This window comes from Rhipicephalus microplus, chromosome 1 (assembly GCF_043290135.1).
Source record: "Rhipicephalus microplus isolate Deutch F79 chromosome 1, USDA_Rmic, whole genome shotgun sequence".
Lineage (NCBI taxonomy): Eukaryota > Metazoa > Arthropoda > Arachnida > Ixodida > Ixodidae > Rhipicephalus > Rhipicephalus microplus.
The window spans coordinates 127993914-128021111 of NC_134700.1; the positions used below are offsets into that span (position 1 = coordinate 127993914).

At 42.4% G+C, this 27198-nt stretch overlaps 1 protein-coding gene and 2 long non-coding RNA genes across 8 annotated transcripts in view; 1 reads left to right on the top strand and 2 right to left on the bottom strand.

Annotated features, from left to right (window-relative positions):
* Nucleotides 1-20261, top strand: part of LOC119177753 (uncharacterized) — a 48133-nt gene extending 27872 nt beyond the window's left edge. Inside the window, exons 6-12 of one of the 6 annotated variants that reach the window (XM_075887333.1) lie at nucleotides 10831-10917; nucleotides 14092-14228; nucleotides 15829-16002; nucleotides 17205-17299; nucleotides 18290-18401; nucleotides 19169-19272; nucleotides 19932-20261. In XM_075887333.1, the coding sequence (XP_075743448.1) occupies nucleotides 10831-10917; nucleotides 14092-14115 (111 nt within the window). In that variant the 3' untranslated portion in view covers nucleotides 14116-14228; nucleotides 15829-16002; nucleotides 17205-17299; ... (1 more) ...; nucleotides 19169-19272; nucleotides 19932-20261. Of the gene's footprint in view, nucleotides 1-10830; nucleotides 10918-11275; nucleotides 11431-14091; nucleotides 14229-15828; nucleotides 16003-17204; nucleotides 17300-18289; nucleotides 18402-19168; nucleotides 19273-19931 lie in introns of those variants that run through there. The other 5 variants (XM_075887335.1, XM_075887337.1, XM_075887332.1 and 2 more) reach the window with 5 other exon arrangements.
* Nucleotides 1-27198, bottom strand: part of LOC142797387 (uncharacterized) — a 57716-nt gene that overhangs the window by 10983 nt on the left and 19535 nt on the right. The window lies entirely within an intron of this gene.
* On the bottom strand, nucleotides 1550-2697 carry LOC142797257 (uncharacterized). Its single transcript, XR_012893898.1, has 3 exons — nucleotides 2527-2697; nucleotides 2358-2471; nucleotides 1550-2063 (listed from the first exon to the last, which is right to left on the bottom strand). It is a non-coding gene; the product is annotated as an uncharacterized LOC142797257 (long non-coding RNA).

A 27198-nucleotide genomic window follows, 5' to 3' on the forward strand; every position in this document is an offset into this window, starting at 1 on the left:
TGTGAAATACTAGTGGGTATCCTTAAGCGTCTCACTGTCGTCTTTCAGTAACTGTGGGCAACTGCAACCGTCACATGCATTCCGAAGGAAGTGTTTGATGAGAAAACCAGCTACATAATATGCAGCGGAGTCACCGATAATATGGAAGTGAATGTTGGTCGCAAGTTCAGAGAGATCGTCTAGAGCGGGAAAGCCGTCAGGCTGTGGCTGTGCACACTCCTCATTATCCACAAGAGACGCACTGGTGAGGGAGAATGGCGAGAGCTGCTCCTGGAAGAGGTCACATTCATCACCCTCGACATTTCCGTATTCTGACAGCTTGAAGAGTTTTCTTATGCAGATGTGCTGCAGGCCACAAATAAATTGTGCTACATTGGGGTTGGTGTTGCAACCCTGTTTTTGCCTAATGTGGCCAAATATGTTCTCCAGAGGATCCTGTTGAAGCCTGCGTGTTAACAGGTATTCAAAAATGTAATTTTTGGAGAGGTCGTCCCATAGTTGACCAATTGCCTGAATTGTAATTTGCCAACCTACGATGGTTTGTGGTTGGCGTCCGCCAACAAACTGCCATGATGCAATCCAGGGAAGCTGGCCTCGGAGGAAGTCAATCAGCTCTGAATCTTTTTTTCATGATTGCAAGCCGCAGCTTTTGCGAAGTTCTTTTTTTACTCGAGCTGTTCAAGGCATCGAAAATCCTGTCCATACGATCACAAAATTGAGCTGTAGTGATGGCCGAGGCAGGCAGCATTTTCGCATACACCATTGCCGTGATAGCAATCGAAACTGATGCACTGACGACCTGAGTTGCTCTGCTGACCTTCATATTAGATAAAGGTTTCTGATGAACGTGCCGTTCAGTCAACTTTGGAGCCAATCGCAACCGCAACTCATGTGAGGATTGGTAAAGGCTTACAATGTGCGACCAGTTAACGATGTCATCCCCAATGTATAACTTGTGTGCTTGGACATTATTGCACGTTGTTTTAATTAAATGCGGAACATCAAAAATGTAATACACCCACTCACCATTAGTTTCAAAAAAAGGCTTTGCTACAGTCACTCTTAGTTGGTTAGCAAGACTTACATTTGAACTGCCCTGGTCACAAATGACTGCTTTCACTGCAATATTAATGCTCCTAAGCTCCAAAATGAGTGACACCAGCAAGTTATGCATAACAGATGATGGTGTTGATGTGTGCCCTATAGTAAAAGCAACTGGTTGAACCCACTTTCTCGAAACACCAACAAGAAGAAAAACCAGTGCTCGATCAGCGATGGTTGAAGTGCGATGAGTGCCATAATGCAATGCTTGTAACTATACGCAGTTTCCATTATCTATCTTTGTCTTGTATGTGCTTGAATTCTTATACATTTTTAGTTGACTTATGTTGCCTTCCTGATTTGCGCATCTGATACTTGTTTCTTTATTTTGTCTTTTTTTCTTGTGTGTTATATATGTTGTACCCACCCCCTCTGTAATGCCCTACGGGCCCTGAGGGTATTCTAATAAATAAATAAATAAAAAAATAAATAATCTGTAAAAACCTGGACAACGTCTCTTGCAGCGTCATAGTACAAATTCTTTTTGAGTGCTATTTCGTCGAAAACTAAAGCGCACACTCGGTCCCGTTCATTCCAAGCTTGAGTATTTGTTGCAATGGAAGAAGGGATTCCTGGAATTATGCTTGGAGTCATCTTTACATTAGCTAGCCACCTCCTTAATCAACGCCGGGAAGGCACAGAAAAATATGGAGCCAGAAATCGGTATGCTCGCGGACCTCGGAAGTTTAAGTGAAGAGCAAATTTCTTGAACCACACGTGAAACCGCTTGCGCTTGCGTTTGGTCCTCAAGCGAATATGTGCAGAAAGAAGTTTAAAAACCTCCTCGGTGACGTGCGGTCGGATAACTTCAAGGGCCTTTGAAGTCGATGACGGTGCTTGGTGACGCTGTCTCCGCAGTCTTTTGTTAGTTTTCCGCTGTGCTGCTACTTTGCCTTGCGGATGTTTAATGGTTTGCTTGTACTTCATTGATGGAGACATTGTCGCTGGCACACAGGAACGCACTGCAATAAACAAAAAATGGATGTAAAAGCGAAGAACAACTAATCCCATACGAGCACTTTCCTCGCTCTTTCAGACCCAAGGTGCACAACTTTCTGTGGTGCAAAGTTTTTGATTCCACTACCTAAAAACAAACCATTCACAATGTTGACAATGCACAAAAAAATGAAAATAACTGAGAGCCCACCCTTACATTTTCTAAGTGCACATGTAGTGTCCTTTTGAGAATAGTTTCCTCAGAATGTCCTGAACATAAAATAGCACATTAAAAACAGCTGCAATAAAAGCATAGTCACCATTTTCTCTAGGGCACTCAGGCGTGAAGCTGTTGGCGGAGACGTCTTCGGGAGGGTCTTGTGAAGCTTGTTCAGTGCCTCGGACAGTGCTGTCGGAACGATCTTGCGAGCGGCCTGCGGAAGTCTCTATATCAATCCACTCTGGTGTTGAAGTGAACATACAACTTACCGGTCGCACAAGTTCCTTTTATGACAGCTGAACGACTGGTTAAGGTTTTCTCCGGCAAGACAAAGTCAGCAGAAATTCTTTCACTAGCTACAAGGGAGCTGCCACCTGCAGAGGTTTGGTCAGCAGTCAATTTGGGTAAAAAAAAGAAATCGCGACACTGAACGCACCCTGCTCATTGGGGCACCTCAATGTGTAGGAGCTGCTTTTTGAAGCCTCTACCGCAGGTCCTGAAGAAATGAAATTAAGACAATGTGTCAGTACGAGGCTTAAAATAACACAAACTGAAGCTCATCCGCACCTGGCAGTGCAGCTTCTGCAGCCATGTCACAGTCACTACTTGAAGCGACGCTCAGATAACCTGTATATTTGTGCAGTTGGTACAAGTTACAAAGCTTGTAGCATGGGGAAACTTAAACAGCTCTTTCAAACGCATAAATTGGTCGAACGTGGAAGAAAAGAGAAGGCACCAACTAGGAAACAAGTAATTTGTGATTTTTGGAATTATCAACAGTACCAGCTTTCACTGATGAAAGGTATACGTAAATGTGCACTCAGGCTTGAAGATAACGTGAAATAGCCCTTTAAAGTCTTTCAAAACAAGTTTCGCAGGTCAAGAGCATCAAAAAACGACAGAAATGTAAAGCTGCTGTTAGGAAGGTAACAGCCCACAATTCACAAAATTTAAGACTTTCCAAGTGTTACTTCTATAGTGAGGTTTCTCCATCGGCTACAAAAATCTTCGCGCTTAACTGTCGCCACTGATTCAATACAAGTGGCTGCTATTACACATATTTGAGTTTCAGTCAATCACTTACATGGTGCAGCTGGTTGCACACTGGGAACAGCCATTCTTGTAAGCCTCGTGTGCCCAGGGTCCATGAAACTTTGAGCAGTAAAATGGTCGCTACAAACCCTGTACGTTGCGTACAATAGGCTGGCCGGCTTACTAAGGAGATCATCGCGTCCAGCATACTGCATCCATGCTTTCATCCTGCATTGGCCATGAACTATCAGCTGAAAGGGGAAGTGCTTGAATAGTGATTTTTTATTGTTACCCTCACTGAGCAAGTACGAACAGTAAGCCTAAAGACATGCAAACCATACAAAAGCTTTAACACACCTGCCGTCCCGTGGTATGCGGAAGAAACTCGTCTCAGGCTTCTTGTGGGTTCTGCCATTGTTGAAGCACCACGATACACAGCAGTAGCTGACGTAGCTTGGACCGCCGGACGCCATGGCATCAGCGCGGTCTGAAAACGTTAGTAAGTGAATGCTTCGCTGTCAAATTATGAAAAAGATATGTGCACGTCTTAAGTGTACCAGCAAACCCCTTTGAATGATTAGCTAATCGATGCACAATACAAAACCAGTGATACATCTCTGATCCATAAAACTCTGACTTACAAAGATAGACGTCAAGACCTCGTACAAAGATCTTCAGAAGTTTCCAGGCCGCTATCCCTTGTAATGCAATGGTATCGCGGCCTGGGAACTTTAGAACACCTTCGTGCGTACGCAGTATCAGCAGTACATTGGGAAGACAAATCGAAGTTGAAATTTGTGCGGTAAAATTATATTGGAAACGTCAAAAAATTTGTGGGTAGCTTGCACTAGTGGCACAAGGCTAGCGAAGAAACGAAGATGATGGCCACTTGGCTAGTCCAGATTTGCCTCCGGCACACCAAGAATTATTCGTGTTCCGAGCCTTCGGGAAACGCGTCGTGAAGCATGCGAGGCCCAGAGAACGCTTCTCAATATTTTGCACCGAGCCACCGAGCCTATGACCTAGCTGCCCAGCTATGCTCAGCGCACAGACGCTCGCGTCCGTGGCAGACGCAGCACGCGTCGCCTTGGCTTGACGCCGTGCCGCCTTTGCTCTACTGCATACGTTGCACAATGTTCCCGTCTAGCCGCCGCATAAAGCCGCAAACTTTCTTTTTAGCGAACCTCCCCGTCCTTACAAGCTTCAGAAAAAGATTACAACTGCGTGAATGAGATGCCACGTAAGATACAAACTCGCACACACGAAGCGCAACGTGTGTGTGTGCATCTTTCTATGATTGTTGCATGGTGTCTTATCGCGCAGGTGTAACCGTTTTCTGAAAAAATGACCCAACAAGCTTAACAACGTATTATTCAACAAGCTTCGCTTGAAAACGTGCCTCACCTGTTATCTCACGCACAAAAACGCCGACGCAGCCGACGTTGACGAAAGCGACGAAAGCTTCTCGCTGTCAGTCATGCATGGGCTTGTCGCTGGGTAGATGGTGTTTATGACAGTACGGCTGAAGAAAAATAAACGCGTAAGGTGTGTTGAATAAATGTTTTTTATGTATAAAGAACATACCAGATGCGGGCGTATAATTATTATTTTGTAAAAACAATTCTGTTGCATTGATTATAACTGTTTTTTTCGCGCTTGCGTCCTCGGACGTTTGGTGAGAGCACTAGTTCGTTACGTAGTCGTGACGCACTTCCTGAGGCCAGGTTTCGAGGAGTGTCCTCTCTTGTCTTTTCCTTTCTCTATGGTGTGAGCAAGAAAAACTACATTTACACCGATTCGCTTTCAGGAAATCTTCGCTGCGGCGTGCCATTTTTGCACTTGATCGCGCAGGTTAACGTCAGAATGTTCTTGACGGTAATAGGTACGGAACAATTATTCGATAAAAAGTCTGACTTACAGATGTCTGCCATTGTCGTGTATTCCACTACAAGTCATGCCACTCTGGCAAGTTCAGTTACTGCGTGCAAGTTTATCAATGCCAAGGTAGGATGCTTTACTAAGTGGTTTGTCTCCACACTGTCGTTATAAAGAGAACCAAAACTCTGAAGGCTCGTCAAGCTATAAATGTCCCTGGTTGGAACCAACAACACTGTTCATATAGTGTCGGCTATAATAAAACCGTCGCTGTCATTGAAAACACTTGAATAGTAGGCAAATATGCAATTGGATCATAGAGTCTCAAAGGTAAAACCAGATATTTTAAAATTGGATACTTCGCATGTCCCAAAGGGACTGCAGAACTTTGCTACTGATGCCAACAGGTGGTTGATAGTCCAGGGTGTAAGCCCATGCTTCTGATCGTACAGGAAGTTTAAAACTAGCGGCCGCCTAATTCCGGTACCTTCATGTCGAAAGGACAATGCCGTGTGAAAACAAGACCGGCAGAGACAGAAGCCGCTTTTATATCTCAGCAGGCTCTAGCTCGTCCATCATTTCGTTACCTCTCGCATTGTGGCGTTCAAGACAGAATCAAATACGCTTGAAATTTCTCGGTCGCACTTGCCTTAGGAAGGTACTTGTAGCATTTCCTTCAATACGTAAAAAAAGACGCAGCTCCAGAACTTCTTTATTGCAAAAAGCATAGGTTTAGAGTCCGGTCACTGTTTTCTACATGGTCCGAGAGAAGTACTAGAGCCGCCTCAATGGCGATTGCCGTTCTGTGGGTTGCAAGAGAAGAGCAAAATGATGTCGCAGACCCTCAATGAACGAGTGTGTCACGGTGTCACTCAGAGCTACTCCATTAGTATTCTGTATGGTTCTTTGCCACAACTACGTACTGGCATTAGGAACGATCGTGTCCAGGGCTTCGAATGTCGAAATGTGAAATTGCTTGTCTGAATATTTCTCTTCAAAGCGCGTCGCGAATCCTATGAGGTCAAGATTTGTAATGTTCATCTGCATAGCTTCGTTGTACTCCCTCAGAGCCTTAAAAAATAGAGATATTTCTTTCCTAGGAAAGTTACTTGTTGTGAGGGCTCGCAGGCTGGGAAGCGACGATAAATCACTTCTGAGTGTCTTTTTGCCAAGTCCACTAGAGGTAGTTGAACGAGACTTGCAGATTATTCAGGAATTTGCCATATCAGAGCAGCACCTTAATGATGTAACTGTACATGGCGCAGGTGAGCCTATGACTGATGATTAACCTGAAGAGAGCGTTGTCGTTCAGTGCATGGCCTACATGTGTTACCTTGAGTAAAAATTGTACCGCTTATTTTTTTCTTTCCAACTGCGCTCGTAGACACGACTTGAAAAACATCATTAGCAGCAGACCAGCCTGATTGCTCGAGACTGCTGTCGGTGCAGCGCTGTGCTCGATTATTTCACCGAGAATTCAATCGGGAACTTGGTAGCGGCTGTAATGATGAGAGGTGGACGCCAAGAACTCTGTGCAGAGAAGCAGCCTGTTGTGACAGTTGAAGCAGACCATGCCTATGAGTTTTGTAAGAGCCTTTGATAGCTGATCTTCCTCACATTGTTTCTGCTGTGACCATCGCATTTTAACAATTATGATCATAGCGAAAAAGAATGAGAAGAAAACTAGTAAAGATGCCCCGACTTCGCGCTTCCTACGAAAGCTGACAAAATACCTGCCGGCTGGTGCGGGCGCTGTGGTGCATCTGTTACTAGTTGGGGAGCTATAGCAGTAAGCTCGAGGATTGAGCTGCATGACAAACTCACGCTTTCGCAACACCCAGGCTGTGTGCTGGTATTCTGCAGAAGTCCAGAGTCTGAAGTATGTCCAGAAGTGGTTTTTTTAGTTCTGATTTTCTGCTGTCTATCGAGAGCGTGGGCCTTACCTGTAGCTAAAGGTTGGCTAACATTGGGTGAGCATGGTGTAAAGAGCAAGAAACTTCAGCGCTTCCCATGAATTTGCATTATTAAAAGATTAAGTTTCACTTTAACGTCAAAGCAATATTTCTCCTAATATTTACAAGCAGTACCCGCATCCACCGTATGGTAGTTAGTTTCTCATTTTTATGGTGTTTAACTACCGAAGTCACTCCAGATATGTGAGATGCCGCAGTGAAGGGCTTCAGATAAGTTCGATCACATTTGTCCTCTTTATATGCATCGATATGTATCATTACAGGCCACTAGTATTTCGCCTGCATCGGCGTATGGCCTCCGTTGCTACAGCGAACATATGTCGTTGGAACCGGCAACCATGCACGGTAACATCTGAGCCACCACACTGACAAGTAATGAAAGTAAAAATATGTTAGATCAAAACAGCTGAAAAGCTCACACGTTTATTTTTCTAATCTAACAGCTCAGTAGAAAAAATCGCTCGAGAAGTTAGTAAATGTTAGCGACTGCCGGAGGAAAATGGCATCAGTATGAAACGCGCAAGGCGAGATAGCTCCGAAGCTGTAGCGTACTGTGAGGCTAGAGCGTGTCTGGCTCCTAAAATTCTGTTCAATTCATTGAATTGGCAGCCGGCTCTCTATGGTGGTGCTGTGAAACAAATGTATGTTTTCAAACCTCAAGTGCCGCTTTTCATCATTCCACGCCTCAGAGTCTTTTCGAGGATTTAGTGTATGCAAAGCTAGAAATTTATGCGATCAATATTTAGCCCCCTTACCAAAAAAACTGATCTTGCGAGCATGGCTTGGGTTGCAGCTGATTATGAATTCACGCTTCCCTGTTCCTCCTACGGTGGTCTAGTGCTAACAATATTGGACTCCTAACCCGAAAGTCGACGATGAAATGTCAGACAAGGCTGCCACGGTTTCGGATGGTGGCGAATATTCTGGAGAACCGATTAGTTAAATTAAGGTGCGTGTTAAAACCTCCCAGCTGCTGTAGATTTCGGGAGTCCACAACTTCGGTGTCCGTTGTAAAATTATCTTTGTTTTGGGACGTGAAACTCGAACAGTCATGTTGCACAAAGCTGAGGGCTGGCGTATTTGGTGATTGATCATTTCACCGTTAACATGAATGGCGCAATTTTAACAAGGCCATCAGGGACAAAAAGGACACGACACTCGCTACACTCGAAACTACATTAATTCAAGAAAACGACTTGATATATATGCACCCAAGCTCACTCTGAATAACACAGAAATAAAAAGTGACATCGTGTGGCAAAGTTGTGACACAGAAACAAATTGGAAGGTCATGCACACAATGGTAAACTGATCTAAACGTTCTCCGCGTTTATCACGCACAAATGACGGACTAAGCGTACTCACAGGTACAGATGAACGCGAATAAACGTCTCAGTTGGTACATTACTGTGTCTGAAAAGCGTGCCCTTTTCGCAAACGGCGACTGTGCAACAATTGAAGTGACGTTTGTGCGCCCGGTAACTACAACAAGGTCGTTGCGGTGAAAGGTCAAGGCACGCCAAGACGTACGATTGTCCCAACCGCGAGATAAGCACGCGCGTTAGCGTCCAAACCGTTCCTTGTACGCCTGGCACTCACACTACAGAGGTGTTACGTTGCGTTCCGTGCGCCGGAATCATCTTCTGAATGACTTTTCTTTCTTGCGTGTTCATATATATAGATACGTATACATATAAGGTGAGCGACGGCAAGGCTGATGCCGGCGGCAAAATCTAGCCGAGAGTGTCCATATAATTGCTCTCGCAATAATAGTAGGCATTAAAAACTTGTCCAGTAGGGTGGGAACTCCATAAGAGAATTCCTTCTTCCTTCCTTCCTTTATAAGGGCTATTTTGTCTTTTGGCAACTTATGAGTCGGTACCTCGTGGTCTACTGTTGCCGTAATGCACTGCGAATCCACATGTCACCGCGATAAGGCCAAGCGGCGCGAGTTGTGTTCATGGTGATCCGGTTTCGACTGACCATTTTTGATCCAGCGTGGCTACAGTTTTGGCAATGGTGGTCAAGTAGAATGCGCACAAACAATGCCTTTCATTGCGTTCGGTGTCACACCAACCGAGTACAATACGGGTCGAAAACGAAGAGGTTTCTGAGCAAGTCAGTCGGGTCCTCAATCCAGTGACTCACTGGCCTTTGCTGCTCACTGAGCTCGGTCGAGCAGAGGCAGCTTGCTCTATAGCCATCCTTGCTAGACAGTCACGTCTTCCTCTGTTACGTTCGAGATCCTGTCCTGAAAGGACATTTTGGGGGCTCGACTCGCAATACGACGTAACATATAGATAAGAGCTGGTCACTCTTTACACCATGAACAGCTGGGCATCTATATTTTGGGATCTATGATGTATAATAAATCTTTCCCTGCTTATAGCTTGCCAATAACTGATTCATTTTGGGATTATAAAGGTTATGTTCTAGTATTCTAACTTTTGCTGCCCTTCTAAACTTTCCTAATCTCCTCGAGCACTGTAGCGGTGCATTTTTTTTCACCTTCACTTTCACTTGCGCAAATCACGTAAATAGGTGTCGAACTACACAAGCTCGCGCTTCGTTGGATTGGACACACCTAATTGCCCTTCCGTTACGCGGGAATTAATGGCCACCACAATCGTATTCCAAATGTGCGGCCAGTTTGGCTTATTTGTAGCATGCGTGGGACTTGCGTGACGCCAACACGAAAAACTAAACTACAGCTGGTCCATCACCTAAACGGATGCCCTGACTTATAAACCAATAAAGTGGATGGTGAGGTAACTCTAGTGGTAGCTTAGTTAGTTGAGCATTGAAAGCGTTATTCGAAAGTCGCAGGTTCGGTCCCTGCTCCAGGAAACTTATTATTTCATACACTTTTATTTCTTGACGTTTATTACTTTATATACCATCCTCTATACTTTTGTTGGCATGATATTCGCTTAGTTAGTGTTGTGTTTACCAAACAAAAAGCCAGCCTTTATGTGTAGGCTTCTTTTTTTCAGATCAAATTCATAAAATAGTCTCTTTAAGGAGTAGTTATGCACAAACGAATGTCCCCCGAACGTGTCCGTAAAACGTTTAGAATATTGAGCTCCTGGTAGTCAACAATTTGATAAGTGTAACTTAGCGGAGAAAAACTTGAACTAAAATTAGGCGCATGTCTGATATGCATGTAATTGAAAGCTTTAACATCAAAATACAGGCTGGGCATTCGCACTTGCGCACACTCTGTAGTACTTGATGAACATTGGACGATTATCGTGTACAAAGAACCTTTATGTGATCATTACAGCCAGCAATCATTTATTATAAGACAAATTCATTTTCTAATGCAATATTGGTTATGTTAATTTGTACACGAAGTACACAGTAAGCAGAAGAACAATTAAAGGGGCGATGATGCCTAACTTTTTAACTTAATCTATGTTATGTGGGTTCTTTGTGCAATAACGAATAAGCTGGCGAAATTTTAGCGCATTTGTTGCATCGCCTAATTTAAAATTAAATATTCTGAATACTTTCAAAACATGCAAGCAGCCTTGGAGTCTGGTAACACTGGCGTACTTGCAATCCATGACGTAACAAGCAGCTAACTGTGCGAGCATCTCATTTCTGGCAAACGATTTTTTTTTGGTCAGCTGTGCATGAAATGGACAAATCTTATGCGCCGCCTCAGTTTCATTGAAATGAAATGTTTCCCAGCAGCGAAAACTGTGGTGGAAGAGCACGGGTCCAAGATTTGCTGCACGTGACATCACACGCGCCAAGGAAAAATGGTATCCACCGGCGGTGAGCACTGTTTAGAGCCAGGAATTTTTATAGGGACTGTTTTGCACTGAAGCGTTTTACGGCCCACTTTAATATTTTTGCAGGGATAATATAGAGCCTATATTTGCCGTTTTAGCTGAGAACAACGTTTTTGGGTGAGAGTGTCACGCTACCTTTCATTCGCAAAATTAAAAGTTCTCAAAATTTAGCAGGAGAAGCTTTATTGCACACGTAACTTGTACATAATAAAGAAACAATGAAAACAATTAGGAACAGTATATACACCTTGCAGTTGAGCACGTAACACCAATTTATCTCTTTGTACCCGAGTGTTGCAAGTCTAAGGAAAATTAAATGTATCGAATGGTTCACATTTCAGAGAACACTATGCATTCATGCGTACTAGAGTGGCTGCCTGGCAAGTACGGAAAAACCGATAACTTTAGCTGTCTCTCCCTTCTCTACTCTGCAAAAACGTGCGTGGCATCGTCAATGGAAAGCCTCTTCACCTTGTGTTCTCTGCTGGGAATCGAGGTAATTCCTCAAAATGACGCGTATTTTCTGAAAAGGGGATAGGCGTCTCTTTGAGGCTCGTGCCGTACTTCCGCTACGCCTAAGCCTTGTTTCTAAAGTGGGTTGTGCGAAAGCTAAAGAGCCGCTGCACTATTCGCTGGACGCCTGTCGTCACCGAGTATTTGAACATAGCATGTTGTGCCATCTCTCATCTGCCGTAGTTTAGGCAGGGGTCATTTGGAATGACTCCCCATTGTAGTAACCTCTCACGCGTAATCAATGACTTCCATCTCGCAATGAATTAAGGCTAAAGATGAAGTGAAATGAAAGTATAAAAGCGCACTTTGAAACGCAGTTTTTCGGTGAATACGAAATACCCAATTCTACACGTGTCATACTTGCGGAACACGCGTAGATAAAGGGACAATAAAAACCATAGAGAATGCTGCTAATCTCTGTCATGAAGGGTTCGAAGATAAGAAAATATTGTTATTCACGCAGCGTCAACTCCGCTGAATCGTGTATGATTAGCCTATCGTTCAGCACGTGTGTTTCGTCATCATTTCCACGGGGCCGTGAACGTAGCGCAATAATTGTTGAAATAAATTTAATTTAGCTTGGCCTTTCGTGACTGACTTGATTCCAAGGGATGGCGAACGCGTCAGAAGGAGAGAAAAAATTAGGTGCCAAGTGAAAATAAAAAGGTTTCAAACATAACGTGGCACCAGAACGTACATGACACGGTTGATTGGCGAATTTTAAAAGAGGCCTTTGCTCTTTATTGAACATAGTCACGTTGATTTTGAGAATAAAAATTTTGAACTCACAAAAAAAAGTAAACTGACATGCTTCAAAATCTAACATTCTTGGTTTAAAAAGCACATTGATAATCAGAATATTGAGAATGTTTTCTGTTTTTCCTAATAAGTTTTAAATGTTCACATGTCCGAAGAAAATGGCAAAATGATGTTTTGTGATCAGAGGAGTGGGCTTCACTATGGTCATATATGAATTGTGCCCTCATTTTTTTGTTCGCAATAGAACATTCTTTTTTTCATACGTACTGAAAACTATCATGGCGGCGCGTCGCAGGCAAGTTAAAATGCGAGCCCATAAGGCAGGGGTTTCGGAAATGAGAAGTAACAGAAAAGGATGCAAAGGAAAGTATAAGGGATCTTCTTATCAGTAATTGTCACAAATATGTGAAGAAAGAAAAGAGGATGAAAGAGTGACCACCCACTGGCAGGCTATTTTTACGCTGCACGTTTCTTAACATAATTGTCTGCTACCTCTCAATAATGTTATACATAACAGAGAAAACAAACCCTTAATTTTACACTCTGCATAAGACAAAACTTTCAGATGATGGAACAAACATCAAGTTTTATCACCAGAGCTAAGAATATTATTTTGAATGAAAACACATAAAACAAACGAAAAAAGAAGGTATCGTGGCTCTTAACAGTACTGATGAGCACTATTGAGGAACTTCACGACCTCTTGTATGAGGACGTTGGTTCAAGCATGTTGACACAACAAGTTGTATAAATTCAATAGCTTTGCAGAAATTCACATATGCACAAAAACATTAAAGCGCTTAAGTATTTCACAAGAGAGAGAGAGCCTCACCACATTTAGTTTGAATTTTAACCTTGAAGAAGGGTTCACGTCATGAATATAACATGATTTCTGATGTATATCGCTAGATCACAGAATAATAACAATCAATCAATCATTGAGTTGTTGTTTTTACGCACCCCATAACAACCATGACGTCTTAGTGCACATGCTTGCAAAAATAAAAAAATAAAATAAACAATACAACAGAGACACACTTCAGAAAAAAAATCGAATAAAAGGAGTCAATACGCACAGCGGAAAAAAACAGCCCAAATTGAGAAGAATAAAAATACAAGAATATCATAGAATAGGAGGGGGGGAAGGCAATTGATTGATTGATTGATATGTGGGGTTTAACGTCCCAACACCACTATATGATTATGAGAGACGCCGTAGTGGAGAGCTCCGGAAATTTAGACCACCTGGGGTTCTTTAACGTGCACCCAAATCTGAGCACGCGGGCCTTCAACATTTCCGCCTCCATTGGAAATGCAGCCGCCGCAGCCGGGCTTTGAACCCGCGCCCTGCGGGTCAGCAGCCGAGTACCTTAGCCACTAGACCACCGTGGCGGGGCAGGGGGGAAGGCAAATACACACAACTACTTGGAATCCTTCCTTTAAGACGGAAAATGAAAGTATCTGTATATTGCAGAAACCTTGTTAAGACAGTGCAGAAGTGACACAAAAACAATGACAGTGAACTCTGAAAACATTAAAATCATGAGACGTAACATTACAGGGACTTTATATTCTGTGAGCGGTAGAGTGTTGAAAGATGGCAGGTATATGAAATGGTCAATTTTTCTAGTTAACTTACGCGGAATCCAAAAATTAACACAGCTGTGAAGTAAAGGCCAGGATATCATACCAGGAACTGGCTTGTAAGAAATATCAGTCGAGTGAGATCTCGTTGGCAGTGAAGAGATGGCAATGATATTATAGCTGTGGTGACAGAACAAGATCCACCGTCATTTCTAGCGAAAGGATAGTTAGAGACGTTTGAGAGCTTTTTTCTGGACTCACTCAATGGCATAACAGCCACATTAGGCAATTGGTATTCCAGATCACAGATGCATACCCAAGTTGAGGAAGACGTACTGCGGTGTAGAATTTGCGGGAGACTGTAGGAGAAGTGACTTCTCGTGAGATTCTGCAAACACAGCTGAGACAACGAAGGCTACACGTGGCAGCACGTTCAAGGTAAGCACAAAATCTTTTCAAAATATCGAAGAGAACACCACGATCACTGAATTCGTAAACCTTACTTAACGAGGTAGGCAGAGTATGTAAATGGCACGATAGAAGTTTTGCGAGGTATATGCACCGAATCGGCCTTGAAGATAGTGAGAGAGTGGTTGTTGTTCTCGCATCATTTGAAAAAATAGCACAAATTTCACAGGAGCAAGAGAGACTAGTTAACTGAATAGACTTTCCTAAATATCTTGATGTCAGTGTCCTACAAGCGAAACGGAGAAGAACGAATTGCAAAAAGAAACATTGTTAACGTAAATAAAAATAGGATTTCGTGCTATACCGAACCTTGAGTGACTTTATTATTCAATTTGTAAACAGAAGAAGTTCGGTTATTTACAGCAACATCGCATGCTCGATTAAGCAGATACCTGTGCAGGCGATGCATAACGGACGAATAAAAATCTAAGTTTGTGGGCCTAACTGAAAAGAGTGAAAGGCTTACTATGCCAAATGCCTTGCTCAGGTCAACTATGTCAATCTGTCCTATCAGAGAAATAGGTGATGGTATTCTCGTCAAGCAACTAGCAACTTTTTGGCAGTTGAACAGCCAGGGAGAAACTCGTGTTGATTAGGAATGAATGGATTCATTACTCTAACGTACAATATGTTGTGAAGAGCCAGCTCAAAGATTTTTGATATAGCACAAAGTAGAAAAATCAGGCGACAAAAAACATCAGTTCTGTAGCCCGTCTTAAACACTTAAATCACACGCAGTTTTCCAAATGCTGAAAAATATGGAAGGGTTCAGCTAGTTAATAAATGTGAAAGTGAATACTGGGGCGAATATACTACCATAAGCGTTTAGTATGGCGGAAGACATGCCATCTTGGCCACTCGATAAGGACGGATATAGGCGCCTAATGCATGAGTAGATGAGCTTCTCATCCAGTGACAGACCACTAGATATTCCAACTGCCTTGTGCTGTTCTCCTATACGAGTCCGAGAGTCTGAGGCCTTATAAACGTATGGATTATGCGTGGCAAAACAGTCAAGGACAGCATGCACTTTGACAACATCTGACTCCAGTAGCTTGAAGCACTCCCATATTTTACTAGACAGTTTGCGTGCACACTTGCCAAACTGAGCTGGCCTGTCAGAAAGATTTTTTGCTAATAATGCAATTGTATGAACTGTGGTCCCGTTTATGTAGGCACTTCCAGAGAGTTCACGGACAGCTGAACTCTTTCATTAACTTCCTGAATGGAGAACATATAGCCTCCTTGAGCACCCAAACTCTATGCTTCAGTGTACTTTTAAGCTCAGGGTTTAACCAGTGCGGATATTAACGACGTCTAGACGTATATTTTGGTATAAACGCACGCATGCTATTTAACACAGGCTCCGCATACTGCTCATATTGATCATTGACATTTTGGTTGTCAGCAACCTGTGCCCAATAAACGGCAGAATAGTAATAATAAAAGCTCATGTAGAGGGGACGTCTCCATAAAGCAAACCTCAGAGATTTGTTGAAATGACTGCTGTAGCTCGTTGTTTTGGCACATACAGATATTCTTACATTAAGGTGTGTGTGAAATTTTTCAGAGCGACAAGAAAGAAATGGGAGGTTGAAACTTGAGCAGCTTGATCGTTTGACAAATGGAGGTCTAAGACGTCTCTGCAAACGGCGTCTGTGTTATGTTGCAGTAGGGTAATAAACGCCAGAACATCTGAGAGCAGGTGCAACTTTTTCCCACTCAAGTCATCATAGTGAGAAAGGTAAGTATATAATAATAATAATAATAATAATAATAATAATAATAATAATAATAATAATAATAATAATAATAATAATAATAATAATAATAATAATAATAATAATAATAATAATAATAATAATAATAATAATAATAATAATAAAAATAATAATATAAGAATAATATTAGTATAATATTATTAACAACGGGTATACCAACAAAATAAGACACCGACCATGCAAAACCTTACTTGCTTATCTGCGGTCTTTTCGCTAAAAACATATGGCAAAATATGACAGCAATTCAGAACTGTATCTTCAAGGAAGTAACGTATAGAAAAAGCCATAAACTATAAATATTATTTTGTGTAGTGCGAGCCCTGGAACATTTCAAATGAAAGTATGATCGCCGTCAAATTATAGTTATCTTCATTGCATGCAATTTTCTTTTCGTCTTCTGCTATTACTTAAGAGAAGTGTGCGCCTTAATAGGATCGGTGGACAACAACTTTCAAAAATAACACATTGATTTTCTACAGTTTCCTCTTTTTATTTGTTAAAATATATTCAAATAAGTGTTATTTTGAGCTTCATAAAAGATATAAGAGATTCTCTTGAATTAACGCACCTTCTTTTATGCCAAAAACTGACGAAAGACTCTCCTTTTCTTTCAAAAAAACTTGAAAACGTGCTTTCAGTTTCGACATTAGAAAGTGATAAATGTGATGACCGGAGTTTTTTTTTTGGGGGGGGGTTGCAATGCTTGTGACATTAAAACCATCAATTGTTGCAGCCGCATTTACATCTGGCTGACGAAACTTTTATCGCATAGGCTCTCTGAATTATTTATTGGTCACTCATCAAACAATAAATGTGGCTTGAGCGAATTCGTCACCAGTTTAATGTCTGGAAGTAGTGCAAAACATGAGCCCTCTTAAAATATAATACGAATAATACGAATTGTTGAAACTTGGGAAGAACAGGCCCAAGACTTTGTTTTGACGAGAACGCATGGCTGTATACCCGAAAAAAGCACAAGGGCATAATGCTCTCTATGATTTTGATGGCCTATATGCATGGCTCACACCCTCTATGGCAGAGTTGCTGAGAGGCAAATAATGAAAAAGAAGTGATCATCAATCACACATGACTTTTATTTAAAATGAATTAACAAGTGAATAATTTAAAATATTGATAATAGTTTACTTATTTACGATCACAACAGAGCATACGTCGCAACGTCGTCTTCTTCAAAAAGCCAGAAGCTGCTTCTCGTGCTGCTTCCTTCGTTCTTCTGTCGCCTTGCCAGCTGTTATGAGGGTACAATCTTTCAATATTCGTTGAATGTTTGAAAGAGTTTATTTTCCTAATCAAACTTTCGAAGAACTATGTTGCAATGTCCACAAGACACATGTTTTTAATAATTCTCATTGTTGTATATTTACGTTTCACAACGATGTCGACTGGGTGACTAAAAAAATTTCGCTCGAGGAAGACAGTTTACGTATGAAATTTTCAGTTTTCTTGAGGACAGTCACGTATGACGTCTCCTTGCAAAAGGGTTTAGACCATTCAGTTTATGAATACCCCACAACAATTACGACGGGAAGCTTTCCCTGAGTTGATTCTTCGCCTTTTAAATACCTGCAGCTCTAATATTTAGTTTAATTCTAAGACGCCATTATTCAGGAGAACTAGGCAGAAGAATGAGACACATGTCATTTGGAATTTATATTCCGGTTAAATATTGTGACTTTAGTAGGCGAACACATTTTTGCATACATGCAAAAAGGCTTATTCTACCGCACCTTCCTAACAACTGCATGATTTGGTAGACCCAGACAAAGCGTATAGATCCGTGCTGATCAGCAAACTGTTTTCTTGGTTCAGAAAAGACAGCAGTCTTCTGACTAAAATAATACTCACTAAATGAAACTAACCTACATATATGTCAGCTGACACTGACCCACCGACCTTTCATCCATACCAATCCGCATGTGTAAGGCTGTTATACCACGTGAGTGATACAGGCACTCAGAACACAATCAGAAAAATATTGGTGTTTTCCTCTGATCCATCCGCATTGTGTTTGCATCCCTCGGCAAGATAGGAGAAACGTTCGGCATGGGTTTTCCCGGGCTGGGTGACCAGCCAGAAAGAAAAGGTGAGACTTAATAGAGTGCCTACTTTATCGAGGTTTGAAAACACAGTGCACTTTTGTCACGCGTGTTTTGGTGTGTGTCCCTCTGTGTAGTTTCCCGACAATAAAGAACTGCGGCGAAATCAGTTCTGTTATCTGTGTTTTTCCAGCTTCATACGTTTCCCATGGATTTTTCTTACAATTGCCTTTAAAAGCCCGTAAAGCTGCTGGGCTGGTAGCACGCAGAGTTTTAGTCGCAGAAACCCCGCCTACGTGGACAGAGTGAGTACTCCGAGAAATAAAAAAAGTGCAGTAGAGAAGTTCATCTTGGTATAGGGTGTATTACGGTGTGGTTTACTTTTGGTTTTTTTTAAGAATTTAATTGCGATAACTCTCGCTGGGTTTTGTAGTGTGTGTAGCCTGTAGAAAGAGCTCACCCGCAATGTTTCATATTCCTGACGCTGGTGCTGTTGTGACAGTCTTTAGGGCATCGAAAGTGCATGTAGAAAGAACTCAATGCCAGCGTATACGTTATGTTAACTGTAGTTTCACGCTGTTTGAGCCAAAGCGAGCACATATTTACAAAGTACGCGGTTTCTCGAGATTCTGTGTTAGTCAGGGCCACTTGTGCTTCTTTGTTGTGCACTGTTGGCATAAGAAAACCAGTGTTTGTGGCATTTTTTTGCCGATGTAAATGCAGTTGCTGTGGTGGTGATTAGTAGGTGGAGACTGGAGCTAAGGTGCACAATATATGATGAGCTAAGCTTCCACGACGGGTGATGAGACATAACATTTAGAGTGTGTACATCAGTGGGTTCTATATAGCTCATTTACTGGTAAAGAAAATGCAATCCATTTCAAAACAATTTCTCGATGCAGCCTTGCAAGAATTGGGCTTGTGAAACAAACTGGTATATGTACGTCACGCTTTATAATTTAACAGCGTCTCACTCACCGAAGGCTACAGGCCTAGGCTTGAAATGCGCACCAAAGAAACAAACCGATTCTCACAATAATATTTCATCCGCCTCCTTAAAACCACTTTTCAGTTCGAGGTTCCTAAAAATGAAGGCTGCAGTTCTCGTTTCCCTTCTGACTTTGGTTGTCGCCGCTCCTTGCATCGCTTACACCATAGGCGAACACAAGGAGAAAGGTAAGTGGAGTTATCGCTAACTTGCGTATACAGTTAAAAGACCACCTATCAGGGCACGTCATTTGTTGCTAATGTTCATACTTTTAATATCAACTGGGCGGAGCCTATAGGTGCATGAAATCACCTGTTTGCAGTAAATAGAACTTGTATTTTACAAGCAAAATTAAAGATTGCAAGCCGGTTTGCAGCTTGGGAAAGGCTACATAATTTATTTATCGAAAGAGCATGCAGAATACTCCTATGTAAATTCAAACTTAGCATGATAACTGCAAAGATGACTACAAGTCGCACACCCACGTGCCTCAACTAGTAAATTCTCTGCCTCATTCATCAGACACACTGCGAAAGACTGGAAAGTTCTTCCTGATGACATTGCCGCCATTACCCGTCCATCTCAAGTTGCAAATGCGTGTAAATAATCAATAGTAAACTATTTCTGGTGTAAATCTTGTGAAATATTGTCAACCCACACCTCATGTGGTATTTCTTTTGGGAAACCTCTAAGGTAAATAAACTGAACTGAACTGAAGTATAACTACTAAGAACAAATATAAATGAGAAACTTTAGATTCAACAATGTGTGCGATTTTCCTTGAGTGGATAGTGTTTCAACAGTGGCAATTAAACAGATGGTTCACGCTTTAATTTTATTTTTGCAGATGCACCCAACGACTCACTCAAGGAGACTGCAAGTTATCTACGAATGGTTGGACACGTTTTGCAAGAAAAAAATGTCACGATAACATTCAATGCGCTGTTGGCTGATCTGGCAGCCGAACTAGAGACCCTCCGTGACGCTGATACACCACTGGATGAAAATACCTCCGAGTACTTCTTGAAGAAACTCCGCAGGGTAGTGGAGAACGTCGCTAAAGCCGTTGTGGTGAACCAAGCTGTGGGTGCCGTTGCTGGATGGATGGGATAAATGTGAAGCCGCTTTACTCCTGCCCGACACTTTAGGAATAAAAAGAAATACATGCCGTGAAGAATTTCATCTCACATGCTTCGTCGTTGTCTAATGCAGAAGTTGCCGCTATCCGACGTATATATGCCAAGCTGCTGAAGAGCGAGCAATTGCTAATATACGCAAACTATGTCAAAAATATTTGGATATATTGTTGTGTCATTGCTGTAATACTATTTATCAAATGTGACTGTAGAAATGTACTTCATGTTTTGCATTTAGCAGCACGTTAAAAGTGTTGCAGCTAAGTGAAGCAGTCAATCCAGAAGAGGTGGAAAACTCAAAAATTAGAAAGGAAGTTTCAGAAACGTATAACGCTCCTAAACAGAGAAATCAAAACATCTGACAAGAAATCAAGGGAGCAACATTGGCATGAAATTTGCAACACAATGAAAAAATATATAGGTTTTCGGCGAAACATGGCGCTTCTCCTTCTGTTAATAAACACCGAGAACAACAAAGCAGTCCATCCCCAAAATAGGCTCACCTATGATTGTACAGGTATAGAAGATGCACTCTAGCGACAAATTGCAAACACGCGCATCTCTAAAGCGGCTCCTACACTACACATGATTTATACCAGTCAGACAAATGTAACTCCTGGCAAGCAATTTTCGGGATGCACATATTCGGGCCATATTTGAACACTAATACACCAAATACGCTCCTGGTTTTTCTCCATTACAAACAAGAAAAAACGTAACTTTGACGACGAACTACTACTCCTCTTATGGACTACATTATTGCATGCTAGACTGCAGGGCATTTGCTCTCACAATAGAATGTTACCGAGAAGATTCTCGTATGAAGCGGGAAGCCGCTGAATATTAACAACCATGGAGAAATTTTTCTAACATCTTTTATGAGCAAACGTATAATTGATTGATTTAGGAGGTTTAACGTCCCAAAACAACTTATGATTACGAGAGACGCCACAGTGGAGGGCTCCGCGAATTTCGACCACCGGGGGTTCCTTAACGTGCCCCCAAATCTGAGCACACGGGCCTACAACATTTCCGCCTCCATCGGAAATGCAGCCGCCGCAGCTGGGATTTGATCCCACGACCTTCGAATCAGCAGCCGAGCACCTTAGCCACTAGACCACCGTTGCGGGAAACAAACGTAGGCGGAATAAACAATTACCTTCAAGGCAATGACTCTCTCTCGTGCACTATGTCAGGCTTCCTAAAGCACAGTTCATGCCAGGGCCCAATGCTTCAACTGAAGCACCAAACCATGAACGGCACGAACAGGTCAACTGAAGCTACACTAGGTTCGCATCTTAAGAAAGCATTCGATAATGTTACTCCCTGTACAATAACCCAACCAACGCCTCCTTTATTTCAATGCCAGTGCAAACGCGCGCTTCCCAACGGGAGCTGTCAGTCCCCTTAATTGAGAGAGTGGTCGTGATGTGGTGCTATATGAGGGGTCGCGCTGCTCCCGCCATACGTGCATCCGAGCGCTTTCCGCCGAAGATGCGTTAGACATGATCCCCACACAAGTGTAATACGTTTGTCACATTCGCTCCTTCATGCTGCTGCTTTCTGGCTCGAGACAATGCCTCCACCGCTTCACAGAGCAGCGCATGCCGAAACGTTGCAGTGACGCTGCCCGATTAGCGCCACTAACGGCGACACACTGTCTCAAAACAGTGTATTTCACAGACTCAGCGTGACTGCTAATATTCTGAACACGAGAAATGCAAGGCACCACCTCACGGATCTGTACACAACTGAATGAAAAATTACTTCATATGATTTCCGTCACGGGGCACTGCATGGGGGGCTACATTCTTCCATGACCGCAAAGCACACCTTAAGGCTAGGCTATGGGAGATATCGGGAAAATGTCTGGAGGAGAGGGTGGTGAACAGTTGGATTGTGCGCATCTGGGTACCATTGGTAAATTAGAGGAGTCGTTGGTTCAGCAGGTTAACGCCTGAAATCCGAGAACTCAATGATATACTTATATTACCAATTTTCTCCGGAACCGACCAGATATAGTCATAGTGAATGGACTGACACCATTTCAGATACCCATAGGAAGCACGGGAACACAGCAGAGTTCCATTATATCTTCTAATCTATTCAACTTACCTGTTCTCGGCTTTCCGTCAAAGCTATTCGTGATTATCGGGCTTCATCACAGCTCCTATGCCAATGATATTACCTTGTACATAGGCGACAGCAGCGATGACTGTATAGAAGAACGACTACAGGAAACGGTATACGTGGTGGAAGAATATCTACCCGAAAGAGAGGTCTCTTCTTCGGTGGAGAAGCCTGAATTCCTCTTATACGCCCCCCACATAAAGGTTGACCGCCGACCCATACAGTCCAACCATTTCGTGGCAGACATTAACCTGAAGAGAGCCGATGAAGGTTTCAGCGCTTCTTATTGAAAGGAGAGGTGCCAATGTTGGTACAATCCACAAATTAGAAGGTAAGGTCTTGAAAATGATGCTATTTAATAGAATAATCACTAATGAAAATCAGGTCATGAAGAAAAAGCGTATTCTCTGGCTTTTTCATGCTTTCGTCCTCTGCCACATTGCTTATTACGATGCCTACCACCTCTAGGATTTGTGGCAGTAAAAACAACAAATCTGCACAGTACTAGCAAAACACTTCTACCTAAACTCATGGCTACATAATCAAAACACGCTTCATACCACGCTTGAAGAAATATTTGAAGCGCAACACATCTCGCCGTACAAGTGCTTAATCAATGCCAAAGCAGGTCACCAAATTCTCGAGTCTTGGCGCTTGTTTTCACGCAACACTTCGCATCAAATACAACATACCATGTGAATGTTGCACTAAAGTTGTAATGCCACTATTGTCAAACAACACGCATCCATAGCACAACAAAGACAGAGGTGCCAGTATAGAGCCACAGCGCTGCTCCACAAATTTTGACGCAATGACGAGGTGATGTTTGTCGGAGCAGCGTGTTATGGAGACAATCGCCGCTTCGGCGCTGCAGTTGTAGACCATACGCACAAACGCATTACGAGCACTTTGATGAACACAAATCACGTGGAAATGACGGATTTTGTCACTAACACGCTGGCCATAGTTTACGCCATTGCTCAATATAATATCACTGACTCAGGAACAGCTGTCCAAACTTTTGCAAGTTGTAGGACATCTCCCGTGGCAATCTCCTTACTAAAGCCGAAACTCACTTTGACGACCAAAATGCCTACATCCTCTGGTTTCCCACCAACACGCCTGTCGACCAAACTCAAGTCAACTTTAACGAGGTGGCGCACGACGTGACTCGAGGTCTAACGTTCCGAGCTCCACGTGTGGTTGACATCTCCTATACAGTCTCTCTTGTAGAGGTATCGGAGGGGATGATAGTGTATTCTAATTCATCAGTATTGCCCATCAATATAATCTTCAGTTAAAGAAGAAGGGATTAATCTCGCCTTACCTCAAGAGCAGCCATGCCAGTCCTTTTATTGACACTATTTACAAACATGCCCTTACACTAATCCCGTAATTATTAAAACACATTTACCCCCCTTTGGTCATGAGCAACTCGCGCGAGAATTGCACTACTTGTACAACGCTCTTTTTTCCTGTTTGTAGCACTTTCTTTGGCCTACCTGCTCGTGCCAAAAGGTTGAAAAGAGTGTTACACACCCTTCATCATGGCCATGAGTAGCAGTCCTCTCTAACGCTCCCAGATTTCAAGGCACAGCGCCAGATGAATTTGATAATTTGTTACTCCTTTTCTGGATGATGATTATGGTGTTGATGATGCTTCAAATATGGCCCATACTCACTGAGAGAGATCGGCCAAGAGTTGATTACCCGAGTTATTGAAACATTTTCAGTATTGAACATATATGAGAAAAATACCTTACGTAAAACGAAAACAGTGCCAGAGTTGTTTTTTCTCCCGTTCAGGTCAGACAGCATAGTAGTTATCTTGACTACAAATTATATGATTCAAAACTTTTAGTAATAGAAACATCACTTTTGATCTTAAACTATTGATGTATAAATTGGACACAAATAGTCAGACAGTCTCATTTCTTTTGTTTTGTCAAGGTAACCACAAACGACCTCAGAAGCGTTCTTGCGGCTCAAGCCCAAAGCCAAGGCACCAAGGAGAAGTATTTTCTCAGTTGAGATATTCATCCCCAACTTATAGAATTGGATAACAACTCTTTTTCTTAGTAATGTGTGCCACCGACATGACAAAAAATATAGTTTTACTGTTTTGGTTTTTAACAAGAGGACAAATTCAACACCCTGTGTTTAACAAGAGGACAAATTCAACAGGAGGGCACGACATCGTAATCTCGTTAATATGACTTCAAATTGTTTAGCAGGACCACATTGATATTATTACGAAACTTTAGAGTAACTAAACTCTGTCCACGACATTACCAACTGCATAGCATCTGCAAGAAGCGAAATTTTTATATCTTCTCGCAGTTATTCTGGATATTTCAAAAAGGACCCAAAGTATTCATCCTTTCAATGCCACTCATGCTAGAGAGTCAGCCATTTCATTTAATTTTAATCCACAGTGACCAAGTATCCATACTAATTTCAGTAGCTTCAGCTCTGGGTGGACTAGCATAAGAACTGTAGTTAAGATGGCTGTTTTTGAGGACGCTGAAAGCGACGTGCAGACAGACAGGGAGTCGGCAAATATCATTGCTTTATGGCATTGCCAGGTAATTTTAACGGTTCTAGAAAAGTTGCCGATATTTCTGCTTGAACAACGGGGGTTAAATCCGGTAGTCCTAATGAAAAATACCATCCAAGCAAATGGAAGTATATATCTGTACATGTCGTTTCGTTCATCACCGAAGCATCCGTGGCTATTACGTTAGTCGTTTTTTCGTGTGCAAGATAACATTTCAATTGACTATATAAGACCTTGTACAATTGTAATTCAGGCCCAGAGGGAAACTATCATCGTTTTCTATGGGAAGATTCTAATTTGAAACTTTTGCTTCAGGCACATCTCAAGTTTTAGCATTTATTCTGGCCCCGCCGCGGTGGTCGAGTGGCTAAGGTACTCGGCTGCTGACCCGCACGTCGCGGGTTCAAATCCCGGCTGCGGCGGCTGCATTTCCGATGGAGGCGGAAATGTCGTAGGCCCGTGTGCTTAGATTTGGGTGCACGCTAAAGAAGCCCAGGTGGTCGAAATTTCCGGAGCCCTCCACTACGGCGTCTTTCATAATCATATGGTGGTTTTGGGACGTTAAACCCGACATATCAATCAATCATTTATTCTGTCCAGTTGTTTCTGAACAAAATATTCTGAGGTGTTTGAAGCTATAGCCAATGCGCAGCGAAAAAGAGACTGGATCATTCATGAAAGCATATTCAGTTCGTCTTAGCTGATGGCTCTAAAGGTTCAAGAATGTTTGAATCGCAAGGGTACGGAGATGGCAAGACAATGTAGGCAATCACGCTTCCTGACACATAACGTTGTTACTCACCAACCTAGGAATCCCTAGACAAAATCGCGTGGCTTCACGTTCTATGTAGCATAACCAGAAGCTTTAGTTTGTAAGCAGGGCCACCTGAGAGCATTACGTACCGAAATACTGTTATTGGTCGCATATACACTTCGTATATCAACACAAGTGTGGTCCTGCGTAGTCCATATAGGCGGATGGTCAGTCTGCGAAGAATACCAAAGGCGTGTTTGCCTTACATACAATTCTGTCTATGTGGGGAGTCTAGTTTAGCTTGTCACCTCAAGGCCGCCCCCCCCCCCCCCATGCGCTGAGACAGCGCATGGGGGAAGGGGCACCGAGAGTTTGTTTAAACTTTGACAATTTGCAATCATCCTTAAACCAATAAATTTCTCTTCTTTCCAGAAATTGCCTCACTCGCGCAATTATATATTTTGAAAAATTTTGCTCTGTACTATGTCCAACAAAACTGAGTGTTTCACTCTGAAATATGCTTGGCTATGTCAATTGTCACTAGAGCCGCATGTTGTCTTCTTTTACGAGCAAGATAACTGCGGCTTTCTAAGTCTGCGTGTGCCCACCAACGTGAACAATTCACTCTGAAACAAATCAGATTTGGATTTGCTAATACATTTTCCTCTTACAGAGTCTAATTTGTTCATGTATGACCTTCTCAACGAGGTATAGTCTATGAAAAGTAAAAGAAACGGGTCAAATGTTTTGAATGTTTATAGCCAAATCCTTGTCGTTTTTGTATTGAAATTCATTCAGCCAATTTTTAATCATGCAAGATCCAGGTATACTTTATCGAAACATTTACAGTGTTTAGGAGGCCGCATTGTGGTATGGATGGATGGATAAAATACTTTATTACAGTCCTGAAGGATTCCACCCCCGTTTTATAGGGGTAGGATTGCGGGCTGGCCCACGTAGTGACGGGGAGGCCTAGCCTCACCGCCGCATTGTGGGCCTTCTGGGCAGCCTTCAGTTGTGTGATAACCGCACTCGTGAGCATTAAATGAAAGGCATTTTCGAAAAATTCATCATTTTTTCTTTGTAAAGAAGGGCACCTCAAGAGCATGTAGTTAAAATTACTGCAATTGTGGCAGTCCGGATAAAGTTCTAAAATGTCGATATAATGGCTATGGGTTACAAGGCTAGGGTATGTTCCCGTCTGAAGCATGCGAATAGAGGTTGGCTGTGGGCTAAACAATTTTTCGAGTGGTATTGGAAAGACCTATAGCCTAATAAATAGTGCTTTGTGATGTCGTTTAGGGTAATCAAATTGTCCCTAATATGAAGGCCATGGGCTGATTACTAGGTCTAAGAAGCACAAGTCCCGGTGCGTTAAGTTAATCGCCACGCCTTGGATTGGACTAGCTCGTTGACATTGAGAAGCCCCCGACCTTCAAGCTAGGGTGAGCAGGGAACCAAATAATGATGTGGTGGGTGAGTTTCTTGTGAGCGAGTGCTCTAAAAACTTAACGGCACCAGAAGCGAAGACTCTAGC